The sequence below is a fragment of the Gossypium raimondii genome, chromosome 5 (assembly GCF_025698545.1).
Source record: "Gossypium raimondii isolate GPD5lz chromosome 5, ASM2569854v1, whole genome shotgun sequence".
NCBI lineage: Eukaryota > Viridiplantae > Streptophyta > Magnoliopsida > Malvales > Malvaceae > Gossypium > Gossypium raimondii.
This window is the reverse complement of record NC_068569.1, coordinates 702,223-718,096: the sequence shown is the minus strand read 5'-3', so window position 1 is coordinate 718,096 and position 15,874 is coordinate 702,223. Positions and strand designations below refer to the sequence as shown.

The 15,874-nt window shown below is 28.4% G+C and overlaps 1 protein-coding gene across 1 annotated transcript; it reads right to left on the bottom strand.

The window, feature by feature from the left end:
• Positions 1-291: 291 nt before the first annotated feature.
• On the bottom strand, positions 292-2,606 carry LOC105770083 (S-adenosylmethionine decarboxylase proenzyme). Its single transcript, XM_012591136.2, has 3 exons — positions 2,384-2,606; positions 2,078-2,233; positions 292-1,988 (listed from the first exon to the last, which is right to left on the bottom strand). The coding sequence occupies exon 3, from the start codon at positions 1,759-1,761 to the stop codon at positions 586-588; it is 1,176 nt and encodes a 391-aa protein (XP_012446590.1). The 5' UTR covers positions 1,762-1,988; positions 2,078-2,233; positions 2,384-2,606; the 3' UTR covers positions 292-585.
• Between the last annotated feature and the right edge of the window lie 13,268 nt (positions 2,607-15,874).

Below are 15,874 nucleotides of genomic sequence, written 5' to 3'. Positions count from 1 at the left end.
GGAATGAAGCCAGGAAAAATAGTAAGTCATTCTTTTTATATAATATTTCAGGTAAAATAGCCAAACGAAGGTATGAAAAGAAAAAAGGCCTCAAGTTGGCCCATATGTGAAATGAATAATTGAGCAGATAAAAAAAGTTTGGTTCTTGATGTTAGCCACTAGCTTATAACACAATCATTTTGGAGTAGAAAATATTGAAAAATTGAGAATATTTGCATTTGGAGCTAGTGAACACAGCTCACAATCACGCTATGAAACAGAACAAAAAGTAAATGGATTTTTCTCCAACAATGAACGACAAATCACATTTATACTAATATTTCAATTCAGATCAGTCCTTACAATCAAATCATAAAGTTCGACTCTAACGCTACGAAGGCATCCAAGTGACACTGACAATAAGCTTTGCCTAGGGACCCCCCTCGCAAAGATTATGCCATTGCCAGACCTTTTTATTTACCAATCATATTTTAAATCAGTCTACAAATCGACCCTATTAAAACATAGCCTAGTGCCAAAATTTTTTATTTAACTCGAAAATAGAAATAACTCCATGACAGCCTGTGACTGACTGACTGACAACTCTCAGGCTGACGAAATACACTGACAAACCACCGCCCCACCACCAGCCACCTCTTGCTCCTCCTCTTCCTCCGCTGCAGCCTCCCAGCACCGCTGCTGCATGGCTAATTTAGTCGGGATGCGAACCATGCACCTCTCACCCACGGAGGAGTAAGTCCTGTAAACCACACACCCTCCACGTGGCAGCTCTTGCTTCACTGTATACTGAGATGTGTAGCCTTCCACGTCAGCAACTTCCATGAACCAGACAGGGACCCCACCATTGCACGTGATCGCAACAGAGAACTCTTTTGGACCAAAACATGTTAGCACCCTCTTAACCAATGGTTCGTGCTTGATGGTCTCAAGGTCGAGCCCCATGAACTCGTAGCTAGCGTAACTGAACCCATCTTCTGGGGTCACGTGCACCGTAGAGTAAGCCAACCCATCGATCCCATTCATTGAGTACCCACAGGGGTCAAACTCGAAGTCGCATATCACGTGACTCGGAATAATGTCAGCGATTCCGGACAGTTTCGTCATTTCACGTGCGGAGTGGTTCTCGTCTCCCGATTTCTTGTAAAAGACGCCTGCCTTTTCTCTATTCAAACCTGTCATGCACATTTCCAGAGTGATCTCTGCCCTCTGATCTTCCACGAACGGTGGTGAACTTTTTGGTACGGCCGAGTAAATGTGCCAGCTACGGTTTTGAAGCTTTGGATTGCCGATTATATAAGCTTCGGTAATGAAATCAGTGAAATAGCCGTTTAACATTGCAACTTCCTCAGAAAAGTTACGGTGAGGGGAGGGCTGGTGATCAGGAAAAATGAAGGAGCCACGTGAGTAGTTAACTCGTGACACAGTGAGTGAGATTGAGTTACTGAGTTGGAGAATCGGAGGAATTGATAAGAGAAGCTTTGTGGTTCCGCATGTTTTCAGGATAATCTTGTTTGGGTAAATGAAGAGGCTCGACTCTGAGAGAACGTACGAGTCGAAGTTGGAATTTGAGAGCTGAGAAACAATGGTGCAGCAAGCTGGCTCGAGGATTGAGTCGATTTGGGCTCTAGATAGGGCTCGAAGACCGTATCCATTTGGGTCATTGAAGACGGGTGGATCGAAGAAAGTGATTTCCAAGCGTTTTTCAAAGCCCTCGAAGCCTATTGGTGAAGGAGGCAGCGGTGATTCCATGTCCATTCTCATTACAACAAAAGCTCAATGCTAACAATATCACTAGAAATTGTTTTCAATGGTTTTTGTATTTGATCAAGGAAGCTTCAGTCTCTGATTCTTAGAAAATCTTCTTAAATTAGAGAGAGAAAACGAAACAAAAAGAAAAATAAATAAATAAAAGATGCCGAAGAAAATCCTACTCTAAGATCGAGAGTGCCATTTTGTTTGAAGGTATATCAGGATGGCTTCCTAACGCACTGCAACAACAAGAACCATTCAAAGAAAAACAAAATGTTAGACCCAAAAACATAAAACAAAAGTTCAAGGGAAAATGAAGGACACGTACGTTGGAGTAAGCAGCGGATCGGAACTTTTCGATGCCACCGTTTGGACGAATGTCTTCAATGCTGTAACCGAGAGGAGCTTCGTATTGTAAAGAACTACTACTACTACTAGACTTCTTTTTACCGCCCTTAGTCTCCATTACAACATTCACGCTTACCTACACCAAAAAAATCTCAATTAAATCTTCCTGAAAAGATTGAATCTGGGTACAAAAAAATTGCATCAGAGATTAAAGGGAAAACAGAGAACAGTATGCTGAGACAAATAAACAGATTACTGGGAACCCGTTGTTGAACAACAAACTTACAGTTCTGATAAAGGATTCTGATCAATGGAAATACAACACTGAATGGGAAAGGCTTGAGACCAAATTTATTTTATTAAGAAACAGTTTAAGAAAAGAAAGAAGATATATGTGGTAGGGAAAGGAGAGGGTGGTGAAACAAAATACAGGAGCGCTTTTATTAAGGGAGTATTTTAGATCGAGGGATGTAAAGGAGGTAGAAGGGTTTTCTCTATTGTGCGAGTGAGAGCAGAGTGCGGAGGCATGGTATTTATAGAAGAGAAAATGTATGTGGCAGTTTCTGGAATTTTAGTGTGGATAATCGCGTAATTTTGTGAAGTTAAATAACATGGTTATATAAATTTAGTGATTATCGTAAAAAAAACATATTAATTTAATTAAAATAAATCTCAAATTTATATATGAATTTTTATTTAATGTGCAATTGTGTACATAAATTTTAATTTAGTTCAATTATACACATGAAATTTTAATTGTGATTTAAATGTATATTTAAAATTTTAATTTTAATTTAATATACACATTTAAAGAACTAAATACATCAATTTATTATTATATTGAATAAATATAATTATTTATGTATACAATATATAAATATAAAATAATGTTATATCAATAATTGTGTTAATAATTTACGTGGAGTGAATCAAGTCAAAATTTTATATATATAATAAAATTATACAAAATCAAAATTTATATATACAATTGCACGTTAAATTATAATTTATGCATAATTTTAATAGTTATTCTATTTAATTATAAACTTAGTGATTATTGAAAAACCGTTTAAAAATTAGATTAGTGGGTTTTCAGTCCTTTTAGGAAAAAAAGGCTTAACTTTAAATTCGGTGATTATTGAGATAAAACCTATAAAGAATAGTAGATTAGTGGGTTTTTTTCACTTTTTCATTAAAAACGCAGTAATTTATTTTTTATCAGAAAAGTCATTTGTAATTAAAATAGTGACTAGTTGTTCTATTTATAATTTGATTTTAATTTTTTATCTTCTAAATGAGCTCTATTAAAAGTTTTGTGTATTAAAATGAGAATATTAATGAAAATATAATTAGCTTTTAACTTTTACTCGGATTTTTTCATAATTTTCTCTTCAATTTTTCAAATTTAATAAAATTATTTTATTTTAAATGAAAAAGTTGATAAAACTATTAAAATTTTAATCTAATAAACATATTAGATTGCAGGTGAACTAATATGTACTTTATCAATAACATTTTTTGAAAAAGAGACTTTTATGAACATAATTACAAATTTATATAAATCTTTTCACCCAATGTCTCAAATTTGTCATTTCAATCCAAGCTTCGTTGATTTTTTTTATATTAATCATTTTTTATAAATATAATTTTTAAATAAATCATGTACCAATTCCAACAAGATATTTAATAATAACTAGATAATGTATCATGTACTATGTATGTAAAAGGATAAAACAGGTCAAATATATATAACTTGACTGAATAATGAACCCAAGTTGTGGGCTAAAAAAATTTGGTCGGCGTTGCTCACCTTCTATCGTCATCGATCTTTATGCTTTTTCATCTATTTATTCCACACACCTTTATTAGTTACCAACAATTCATCTCCTCTTTTCCATTTCACGCACCTTTTCCCTCTTTAGTTTGAATATATGTTTTATGGACATTTTTGTTGCCACTATCAATTGAGACGGAATCCATCACCGTTGAACCTTCACCAGTCACCAACAATTCATTTTGAAAAGTGAGTTGGTCGTAAATACTTAAATAGTAACTCTTTGTTGGCATATTGATATGTTTTTGTTTTGAAAGTATTCTAAAATAATAAATATTTTCACGCATCAATTTTGACCCATGTTGCTTAAAGCATTGCTTGTTTTGTGTTACTTTTCTTTGTTTAACAAGTCTTTCCTTTTTCTTACGGAAATGGTGAAAGTCTTTGCATTGACACCTATAGGTATCAATCATGCTTGTACAAGTGTATTTAGGGATGTATTTGCGTCTTCGTTAGTTTGGTGGACGCTCAATGTTTTTGTTTCCATTGCTTTGGGCCTTCCGGAGTTAATTTTCTTATTATGTTAGATGTTTATAGCGGTCTCAAATACGTTGTACTTGAATGTTCTGTTATTGTTATGGCTGAAACTTTTGTTCATGTTGATGGAGCTTTTATTTCACAATTTACAACGAGTGTTTATTGCATTTATTTTTGTTTCCTTTTAGATTGCATATTTCCATTCATGTAATGAATTAATTTTTCAATAAAAACTAAGTGAAAATACATATTTAAATAGAGGCAAAGAAAATCTTTGCAGATAAAAAATTTACCCCTACGTTCTGTAGCATGGCTGCCAAACTTTTATCTCATCGCTCATTGTGAACGTATCAATAACTCTTTAATTGCTTACCAAAACCATTATGATTCTTTTAATATTTTTTTAAAACAATTAAAAGTAATAGAATCAATATTTTTTTCAGCTTTATATTTTTTAATAATCTAATTATAAATTTTAATCATATTTACTCTTTTCGACACAATATCTATAATTACTCATAACTCATTCTCAATCCATAAATAGGAGGATAATGCATTTCAGCACACTCAAATCCACATCTTCCTACATTGACAACAATATTCATGTTAATCGAACTAAAACTATAAATATTTTAGTGTAAGTTTTATCATAAATATTTGTACAATTCTTTTTCCTATTTTTTGTAAAAACACCCACCTATTTTATATTTATTTGTTTACACTAAACAGATCGAAGGGGAAGGTCTAAATTAACGTTAAAAGTTAGGGAAATTACTAGTTCATCATAGACTTGTCATGGCCCAATTCGAAAGACTAACCAAACAGTAGAAGGGTTTGAGTAAAAATATAAGTTTAAAAAATAGGTTTCGATAAAAAAATAAGGCTAATTTTCTAAACGGGTCAAACATTGGGTAAGTTTTTTTTGGCCTGAGTCGAATTTGTAAAAAAAAAAATACTACTATTCTTTTATTATTTTGTCACTGTTTTTTCGTTATTTGGTTATCATTTCGCTATTATATTACTACTATATTATTGTTATTATTTTATTATTGCTACTACTATTTTAGAGATATTTGATTGTTAAATTGCAATTATCTTAGTATTATTTAAGTATATTTTTAAAACTTTGAGAAATATCTATTTTAATGTTTGTAGTGTATTTAATGTATTATATTTTTAAATTTATTTTTATATAAAATTTTAATATGGGCGAGTCCAACCGAGTTTGAATTTTAATATTTTATTTGGGTCAAAATTGAGTAGCATTTTAAACTCATTTTAAGTCAAATCTAGAAAACAAGCCTAATTTTTATTCCCGGAACTCTATTTCATCATTGGAAGTTTGAATTTTCTATAGTTTGGTTAATTTATTATATCGTGCTAAATAGAGTATAAATATAGATTCTTTAGTTGAAGGTGATGCGAAATATTTTATTAATCACTTGTTTAAATTTCAAGAATAACATTTATTTAATGCAATATTTTTCTTAGATATTTTCGTATTCATTTTTATGTATTCGGAAGTTTTAATTATCTCTTTTATCAATATTATATTGAAGATTTCGGATATATTTTTAATACTTTAAAAATGGTAGTAGGGTAAATTCTAGAACATTAGTAAAAACTGGAATATTAATATTAGCTATTTGGCACAATGGGGATTGCTGTTCAATCCCACGTGGCGGCGTCTTGCTCGGATTCTTAGTCACGTGTAATTTTACCTAAACTTGATTCGTTTCCTCACGTGTTTTTAAGAGCGTGTATAACACCTTTTATGGGATCGGTGGGAATTTTCCATTTTAGGGAAAAAAAGCCATTTGGATTTTGTGATACAAGAGTTTATAGCCACTAAGGAAAGATGAGGAGGTTCAAATTCAATACAAGCGCGTGAGGGTTTTTATTTATCATATGGTTAGAATCAAGTGTTAAAGTTACATGTGAAGGCATAGATTCGCATGATGGTCATATCATTTGGGGATGAATGTGTGCATCACAGCTTAGATTCTACGTGGTGCGTACACGTAGATATAGTTAGTCACGGGAGATGAGATTTTGAAAAATAAATTTCATTTCTTGCGCAGTCAAGAAAGCATCTTTTTACGGTAAAAAAGAAAAAGAGTAACCTTTTCTTTTCAAATTTGAACACAAAAAATGATTAAAGCAGAGATTCTTGAGCATCGAGATTCGCGCCCTTCTGGATCGGTGATGTGTTTAGACATCCATTTTATTTTATTTTATAATTACATAAGCATATACTTATATTTGTAATATATTTTTTAAGGTGTTATATTTTTAAAGTAAAATTTAAAAATTTTAGATAAGAAACTCGATAAATTTAATTTATTTTTTATATAATATTTAGTCCTATTCATATCTCTTTTAAAATTTTTAAATAAGAGAAAAATACGTTCTAGTATGCTTTAACCGACATTTTCATATATTAATAATAACGTCAATGTCAATAGAATTAATAAATAGTCAATATTTAATTTGTTTTCATTTCAACGTTGATTAGTGTCATATAAAATGGTTTAATATTCAATTGCTTGTGACTTAATTCTAGAGTCCATCCTCTTTGAACTTTATGAAAATCGAGAATTTAATCTCCTCATTAATAAATATGTGAAATTGAATAATTAATTTGTATTAATTTATTGTATATATTTTGTTTAACTATTTATTGTGTTAATTCGTAAAATACTGAATTATTGGTTTACATATTACTAATTTAATGATTATATTTGATTAAATTGCCCAATTATACTAACTTGGATGAATGAAATTCGAAAATAAAACTAGAATTTTGATATAGTAAAAGGGAGTAGTGCACAAGCTTCAAGCTTCGGATATAAATGGTAGTTGGATAATTGGGTATGGGAAAATGTTCGGTGTTTTGAATAATGTTGATGTATCAATTCATTTGATTTAACCGATTTGGTCGACTAATTTAATTCGATTCTAATAAATTTGCTTGTAACACCTAAAAATTAAGACTTAATTCTTATCGTGTATGTTAAGAGTATTACTATTTGTAATTTTAAGGACATTTTTACTATATTTTGTTGAGGATTTGAAACTCGATAAACAAATACCATCATTTTTAGAAATAACTTACTAAAATTCAAATTACAAAAATGGTTATGCAAGTGGATAAAATTTAAAATATTTGCGTATTTATATTTATGATTTTTAATATCATATTATAAATATTTTTATGTAATAGTTATACCATATCACTTATAATATATTCTGGTGTAGGTGAGGGAGATGAGTAGAGATTGATTGTCATTCGTTTAAAGTGAGACACAGCTGTGGGATACTGAGATTCAGCCTTGGATTGGAGAACTTGTCTTATGCTAAACTCTTCTTTTTCCTTTTGGTCTCTTTCTGCCGCTGACTGTCGGTTTGAATTAAAGGCCCAAATTTGTCCTCATCTTCAATATCAACTTAGTGAATTTGTTATAATATCATTAAGATGGATAAACTATGTTTAGGCTAGGGGAACTGCTGATTTCATATCTCTAATCCCAATCCACTTTTTACTTTTAACCTTACTTACAGGTAGTGTATCGACAAACTTTTAGGTATTATCCTTTCAAGTCAATGTAAATGTACTTCCAGCCCCAGCCTACGATAATTTGGTATCATTTATTTAAAGATTGTGTGATTTCATAACGGTTGAAATAAAAATAGTGAATTTAACTTTTAATAAATTTAATCGGTTTTATAATAAAAAGAGATAGATACAAATTTTAAATAAATTTAATGTTTTCGATTTGATGTGGCTTGATTAAACTGGTCATAATATGTTCTTTTCTATTTTTAATCACAACCGTTTTAAAAAGATCCCACATGATCTTGCTATACTAAAACTCACATTAGATATTAAAATAATCAATATTAAAGATCATTTAATAATTATATGTCGTGGGATGAAGTATTTGTATATAAATATGTGTTAATTTATCTATATATTAATATTTATTGTTGACAATGTAAATAATAAGAATATTATACAAATGGTTATATTATGTTGAAAACTTAAGGGTGAGGAGTGAAAGGTAATGCAATACACATAAAAACAAATAAATATATGCAAGTATATAATATTCCCCCATTAAACTTAGCACCACCAATGCTGTTTTAGGGCATTTGCTTCTGTTTTTGCTACATGATCTCACTGATGACACCAATATCACATTTTATGTACATTTCGCCCCTCAGAACTATGTTGTGTACGTTTATTTGTTAGATATTAATATTTTAACTATATAAATAATTTTAATTTTAATTAATCACGTCGATTAAATAGTAGTTCGACTATCAAATGCATGTTACCGATATAAGAGTATGTGGATACGAGTGCACTGAAATACGTTATTCTTCTATGATCGAAATTTATAATAAAATTATTTCAAAATATATATCGATAATTTAATGGAAACTATATTCATATTAAAATATTTATTGTGCCGTACCTTGCTGAAATACGATTTTATATCAGTAAGACTCGCATCGCAGACTGTTCTTGTTATATGTGAACAGTGCTCGGATCTTAAAAGGCAAGTGCAAATTATATAAAAAAAATTCCCCAGACCCCGTGTAAAACAATAATAAAAAGAATTTGGCGATCCATCAAAGTGTGAAAGAATAAAACTATATATTAAATGTAACCCACCACTGTTATAGACCCAATAGCTTTATCAAAGTCATACATTATCTAACATTGAATATTATGTATTTGTTTTATTAGCTAATCTATATAGGAGGCTACAAAATTATTTTAGGGTGAAAAGTAAATAATAAAATTTTGTAAGAAGTTAAAACGTAATTTTATCATTATATTAATTCACAATATAATCGACTTCAAAGAAATTCAATGATAATTAAATATGGTTTTAATTTTTTTAAAGTGTTGGCTTTTGTCTCGATTAGTGAAACTCTAATTGTGAACCTTGTGTTACAAGAAAGGAAATTAGAGATAAATCAAGTTCAATTATATATATATGTATATATATTATTTTGAAAAAATTATCGATACAAAGATTAAACTTTAGACTGTTTGATTAATTTGAAACTTGCGTAAATTTACTATTGGATCGATAACATTATTGGGTTTAATTTTATTTTAATTATAACATTTTGTTATTTCAGAGAAAATTTAATCTAAATCAAGTTTATTGGATCAAACAAATAATCTCCCTTGAATAAAAAACAAAAACAAAAAAGAAAACATAATATCACAAAAAGTTGAGCATATCCATGAATAATCAAACAAGCAAAGCAAGTAGTCATTGCTCCCCTCATGTATTTTAGTAAGAAATTTGGATTTATGTGAATAAAAAGATATACCTACCATTTTAGCCTATTAGACATTGTTAATGGAAATGTCTCCCAATTGATTAAACTGAGTCAAATGGGGTAGTGAGGTGCTTGAGAATCCCAACTCTTTCAGTGTATATAAAATTATACAAATATAGCTAATCAATGTTTTTTTTTTTAACAATAATAGAGGTAATAATATATGTTTATATTTTATTTTTATTTGTCCAAACATAGTATCATTATGTTTCATGCCATCCTCTTGGGCAAAGACTCAGCCCCCACTACCACTTTACATGCATTAATTATCATAAAAGTTTTTGGGTTTTATTTTTTATTTGAGATTTGGATTTTTTTTTTTAATGTCCCTTACAAGCAAAAGCATGCAGAAAGAGAAGGAAAAAAAAATGTTGAATAATGAAGATATTATCCAAAGCCAATTATCAGAAAGTTTCATCTTCAGAGAGAGGATATTATTATTGTACATTCATGAAAATGCACAAATATAATTAAATAAGTTTTAAGATTTAATTGCATTATACATCCCTAAACTATGATCTTTATTTTAAATTGGTCCTCAAATTTTAAAACTTTCTAATTACATTTTTAAACTATCAATGTTATATCAATCAGGTCCTTCAATTATTAAAACCATTAATTTAACTGTTAAATGACATATAAAATCTTATATGACATAATTTAAAATGAAAATTAAAAAAATAAAATATTACCGTATAACTTTTAAAAGTAAAAATTTTTAAAAAAGTGAGCAATAAAGCTTTCTATAAAAGTTTTGAAAATCTCAAAACTATGCCACATAAGATTTGACATATCATTTAATGGTTAAATTAATTATTTTAGTAATAGAATGACCTTATTGATATAACATCAATAGTTTAAATATATAATTAGAACGTTCTAAAATTTAAAGACTAATTTAGAATAAAAGTTAATATTTAAGGATGTATGACGCAATTAAATAACCTTGTACATATAAATTCGATGGTAGATTCTTGAAAAATCTGGTAAATAAATTAATTTAAAATTGAACCGAAGTCGCATATAGAAAAGACATTAGCAGAGCATGCCGATTGCCACTATCACATTGACTTCACTATCCACTCGATGGAAGTGTTAAAAAATAATGTTGTTGGTGACACTGGTGTGGGCCTAGGCCCAAAATTACACATCTGTAGCTTCCCATGCATGAACCATGATGATTAGCACACCACTGGGAAAGGAAATTGAACTATTCCAACGTAGAGTTTGGACGTATTTCAATTGAGTCCAATCAATATCATTTTCCTTTGCACTGCCCATACATGCATACATACAATTTGTAGTTTAACTTGGGCTTTTCAAGGTTTTACATTTGCACTTTGTGGAGGGGTCGCCTGGCTATAGTATGTTTTGGTTTATTGGTGCATTACTTGTAAGGTCTTCGCCACGCTCTCTCTCTTTTTCCTTTTCTTCGAAACTTGTAGGGTCTTTCTTTTGCTTTCTTTTCAATCTAGACTTTCTCATAAAATTTGATTAATTTTTTAAATTTTATTATGATTGCCAAATTTTAATACGTCCACATATGTTTGATAAGTTATAAATCATAGATGATGGTTCAAATTACTTTATAAATTTATCGCCTTTTCAAGTTCACGAATTAACAAATAATTTCAGTGATTCAAACTCCTAAAGCGAGTATAAGGTGGGCACTAAGTTAAATGTTGAAGTTCAATCAATCATAAATTTAATAACATTAACCTAAAAGTGTTTATTATAAGATAATAAAATTTAAAGAATATTGGAATTCGATTCATAATTTTCCTATTTATACACTCATATTTATTTTAATTATATTCCTCATTTTCAAATAATTATATAGATATAAAATATGTAAATAATACTATGAAATGAACTTACACAATCAAAACAAAATTTTTAATTAAGAGATACCAAATGAATGATAAAAAAATAACATGTCAAATGGACTAATAATAATAATAATAATAATAATAATAATAATAAATTTAAAAAATTAACAAACGTATATTACAATCACAACTTCTAAATTTAAATTTTAGTTATGAGTGTAACTCAAAAGAACCAAATATATGCTTAATTAATTACTTTTTGAGAATAATTTATATTAATATAATCTTAAAATTAAAGTTTGTAAGTACCAATAAAATAGTGTTATATTATCAAATTTTAAAGAAATATAAATATTATTATGCACTCATTTATATTCAATTTTTAACTCTACTTAATTTTGATTGAATTATTTAAAATTTAAAATAATTTAATTAAACTTAAATTAAGTTTGATACAATATTAAATATGAATGAATGTAGGGTATTTTACAAAAATAATACAAAAAAATTAAAAATACCAAAATAGTATAACTTTTTTTTTTATTTACCAAAAAAAGTTAAAAAAATCGAAATAAGGGTTTGCACAAAGTGGCTTTTGTGGTGCCTGTGGCAGAGGTGACACCAATTGTTCATATTTCGGCCCTTTGTTCGTATTCTTTTCTCGGATTTTATTACTTTTAAAAAATATATTATTTTATAATTTTATTATTTTACATTATTTTAGTACATTATGTTTGAAATGTATTAATTTAGTGTGTTTTTTATTGAAAGTAATAAAATCCGGGAAAAAATACGAACAATGGGCCGAAATAAGAGTTTTTTTTAATTTATTTAAAAAAACACTAAATGAATACATTTCAAACATAATGTACTAAAATAATGTAAAATAATAAAATTAGAAAATAGTATATATTTTAAAAGTAATAAAATCCATTAAAAAATACGAACAAATGACCAAAATACCAATAATTTGTGCCGCCTCTGCCACAGGCATCAAAGGTGCCGCTTGTGGCATCCCATTTTCTACTGTTTGGTTTTTTTTTTTACCATTTTGGTAAATAAAAAAAAAGATATACTATTTTGGTATTTTTTAATTTTTTATATTATTTTTATAAAATACCCATGAATGTATGATATATATTTATGCCTTTAGAAATTAATGAAGCCGTACTTTTTATTGGTATCTAATAATTAAGATTTTAGGATGATTCAAATATATAATTTTTATAAAAAAAATTTAGAAAATAGAATGAAGGAATTTCAGCATTAGTGAGAACTTCAAACCCTTCCTTTACAAGAAAGAATTTAATCAATTTAGACGCATGGGAAATTATTTTGTACGTGGAAATCTTTTATTCCACATGTCTTATTTATTATTTATTTTAATTTTTAAATATAACTTAAGGTTAAAACTTTTCACTGTTAATGTACTAAATAATTATTTGATATTTATATGGGAAAATACTTGGTACACTATTGATGAAGTGTTTAGACTCTACAAGTAAAGTTAGGAGATCGATGAGTATCTTATAAAGATATAGTAAAATATTAAAATAATATTTTTAAAAACTAATGCCAATTTGTTAAGGCGACTTGTAGAATAGAAAAGTGTATGAAATACTCACATTATGTATATATATATATTAAATATTTGATTGATTTGGTCAAAGAAACCACTTATTTAGTAACAGAAGACTTATGTTGTTTTAAATTATTTTTAATTTTAATAATTCAATTCCCTATATAGATTTGTGTTCATACAAAGATGGATAGGTGGTGAAGATAGATGATTCTCCCTGTTTAATATAAGGTGAATAGTCATTGGATAGGGTGATCATATTAGTAAAAAGAAAGGTGCCAACAGGAAGGTGGAGAGAATGAGGCCTTAGAAAGGTTGAGGGAAGAGAGAATGTAAATTGCTTGGGTTTCCCTTTTAAGGTATACTTATTAAGTAAATTGTGAGTTTAAGAATTCCCACAAAAATTCTTAAAGAAGACTAATATATATTATTTGAAGGTGATGAATTATTTAATAAAATTTTATTATATTTATATTTTCACAATTATTGTAAAGAAAAAAAAAACGGAACAAACACACACGTTGAAAAACTCCATCGTGAATACCAAAAACACAAAGTCAAACTTTGAATTTAAAACATAAAATTCCAAGTCTTCCATAGTCGTTGACGAAAGTGCAATGATTTTTTTTGCCCCCTCCATAAAGCAAAGAGTTTTATGCTTTGATTAAATGATGATAAGATAGTATATAATAATGTAGAATATGCGCCCACATATAAACATTCTCATCTTATGCCATGAAATAGACACCACTTAGCATGTGTGACATCAATTATTAAACAAGTAGAGAGCTCAATTCCCTAAAGAATCATAATCCCATATTCCCTTTCTTATTATTCTTTCCCCAAATCCACATGCATCCATCATTCTCTCCTTTCCTTCCCCCCCCCCCCCAATCCCCTTTATTCTATTTGCTTTCATACATTGCAAGTATGTTGTGTATGTATACCTATCTACTTAACTTTTTCCTTTTTCTTTTTCAAAATATCAATTAAAAATATAGGTCCATATATTAAAAGTCAGATCACATTTCATTTTTTTTACTAAAAGATGAATAAATTAATCATTGTACGTTAGATTAAAGAGCAAACTAGTCATTCATGTTAAAAATTGGTGTGGTCAACGAAACGATCAAACAGTTACACGTAGCGTGCCATGTATGAAAACTTTAATAGAATAACCATTTTACTTTTTGATCTAATACATAATGACTAATTTATTCATTTATTAAATAGAGAAGACAAAATACAATATTATTTTTAATATAAAGATCTCCATAATACTTTTATCTGTATATTTTATAATTGTATTAGATACCATATTTGATAATTTTACCCATGTTTTTCAAAACATTTAATGAAAAAATTATTATATATAACAACTTTAAACAATGTCTTACAACAGATGTTAGAAAATCCTAGAATCAAATTCCATGTGTTTTTCGAGTAATTTTTTAATACTGGTTTTATTTTATCTACAACCTTATACATATATAATATATGCAGTGCCATAATTATGAACAAAAGATCAGAAATACAATAAAAGAAAAGTGGTAAATAGGAATATTTCATTGTTTTGTTGAACTGATCATGTCTCAATAGCTTGATAACATAATGATACAAAGGACTGACATTTCCAATTTCCAACTTTTATTAGAAAATAAATCTTTTTTTAGGATATAATTGGGTGGATTATTAAACATCAAACCCAAACTTTAATGTAACATAATGTAATAATTTTTGTCATTAGATGAAAATGTAATTAGTAAAATCACAATTTACAATTTAAGGATAGGTGATAAAGTTACTAATAACAATTTTTATTTCGAGTTAGCTGATAATAATTTTGTAAATTAATTGATTTAGATTTTAGTCATGATCTTTAAATACTATAAGAGAAAAAATGGTATGGAGTTTTTTGGATTGTATTTGTCTCATTTATTAAAAAAAATATTAAATTAGTCCATATATGTTAAATCTAAAAGCAAATTAGTCCCTTTGGTGAAAATTTCATTCATTTTCACTGTTAAAAATTGGTCACTGTACGTTGGCATAAAGTACATATAGCGTTAGGGGTGAGTGAAATCCGATTCGAAAAACTCGATAAAAAATTTAAAATTTGAATTAAATAGCTCGAGTTATTTGAGTTAATCAAGTTATTCGGATCAACTCGAATAAAAAATTAAGTTTTTCGGTTTAACTCGAATATGAATTAAACAATTTAAGTTATCTGAAAATTCGAATAAGAAAAGGCAAAACCACGTCGTTTTGATAAATGTTTACATTTTCTAAAGTTAAAAGTCAAAACTATTAACTTAAAAGGCAAAACTACATCTTTTTGACAAACGTTTACTCGTTAAGGTAAAAGACAAAACCATTATAATGTCTATGTAGTTAAATAATCTTGTACTTTGTCTACTAGTTAAAAAATCGGTCCATGTAAACGCAACATTAAGTATAATTATTAAGATTCGTTAACTCGACTCGAAATTTTTTGACTCAATCCGATTCGATTCGAAAAAAATTCAAATTGAGTTCGGTTACTAAAATAGGATTCATCAACTCGACTAACTTGAATTTTTTGACTCGATTTGACTCGACTCGATCGAATACCCATTCCTATGTAGTGTGCCATGCATAATTATTTGGTTATTTTATTAATCATACCAACTTTAACAGTAAAAATGAAATAAATATTTA

Bases quoted from the DNA above. Each gene is read 5' to 3' on its own strand.
- LOC105770083 (XM_012591136.2), bottom strand. From the start codon at position 1,761: ATGAGAATGGACATGGAATCACCGCTGCCTCCTTCACCAATAGGCTTC.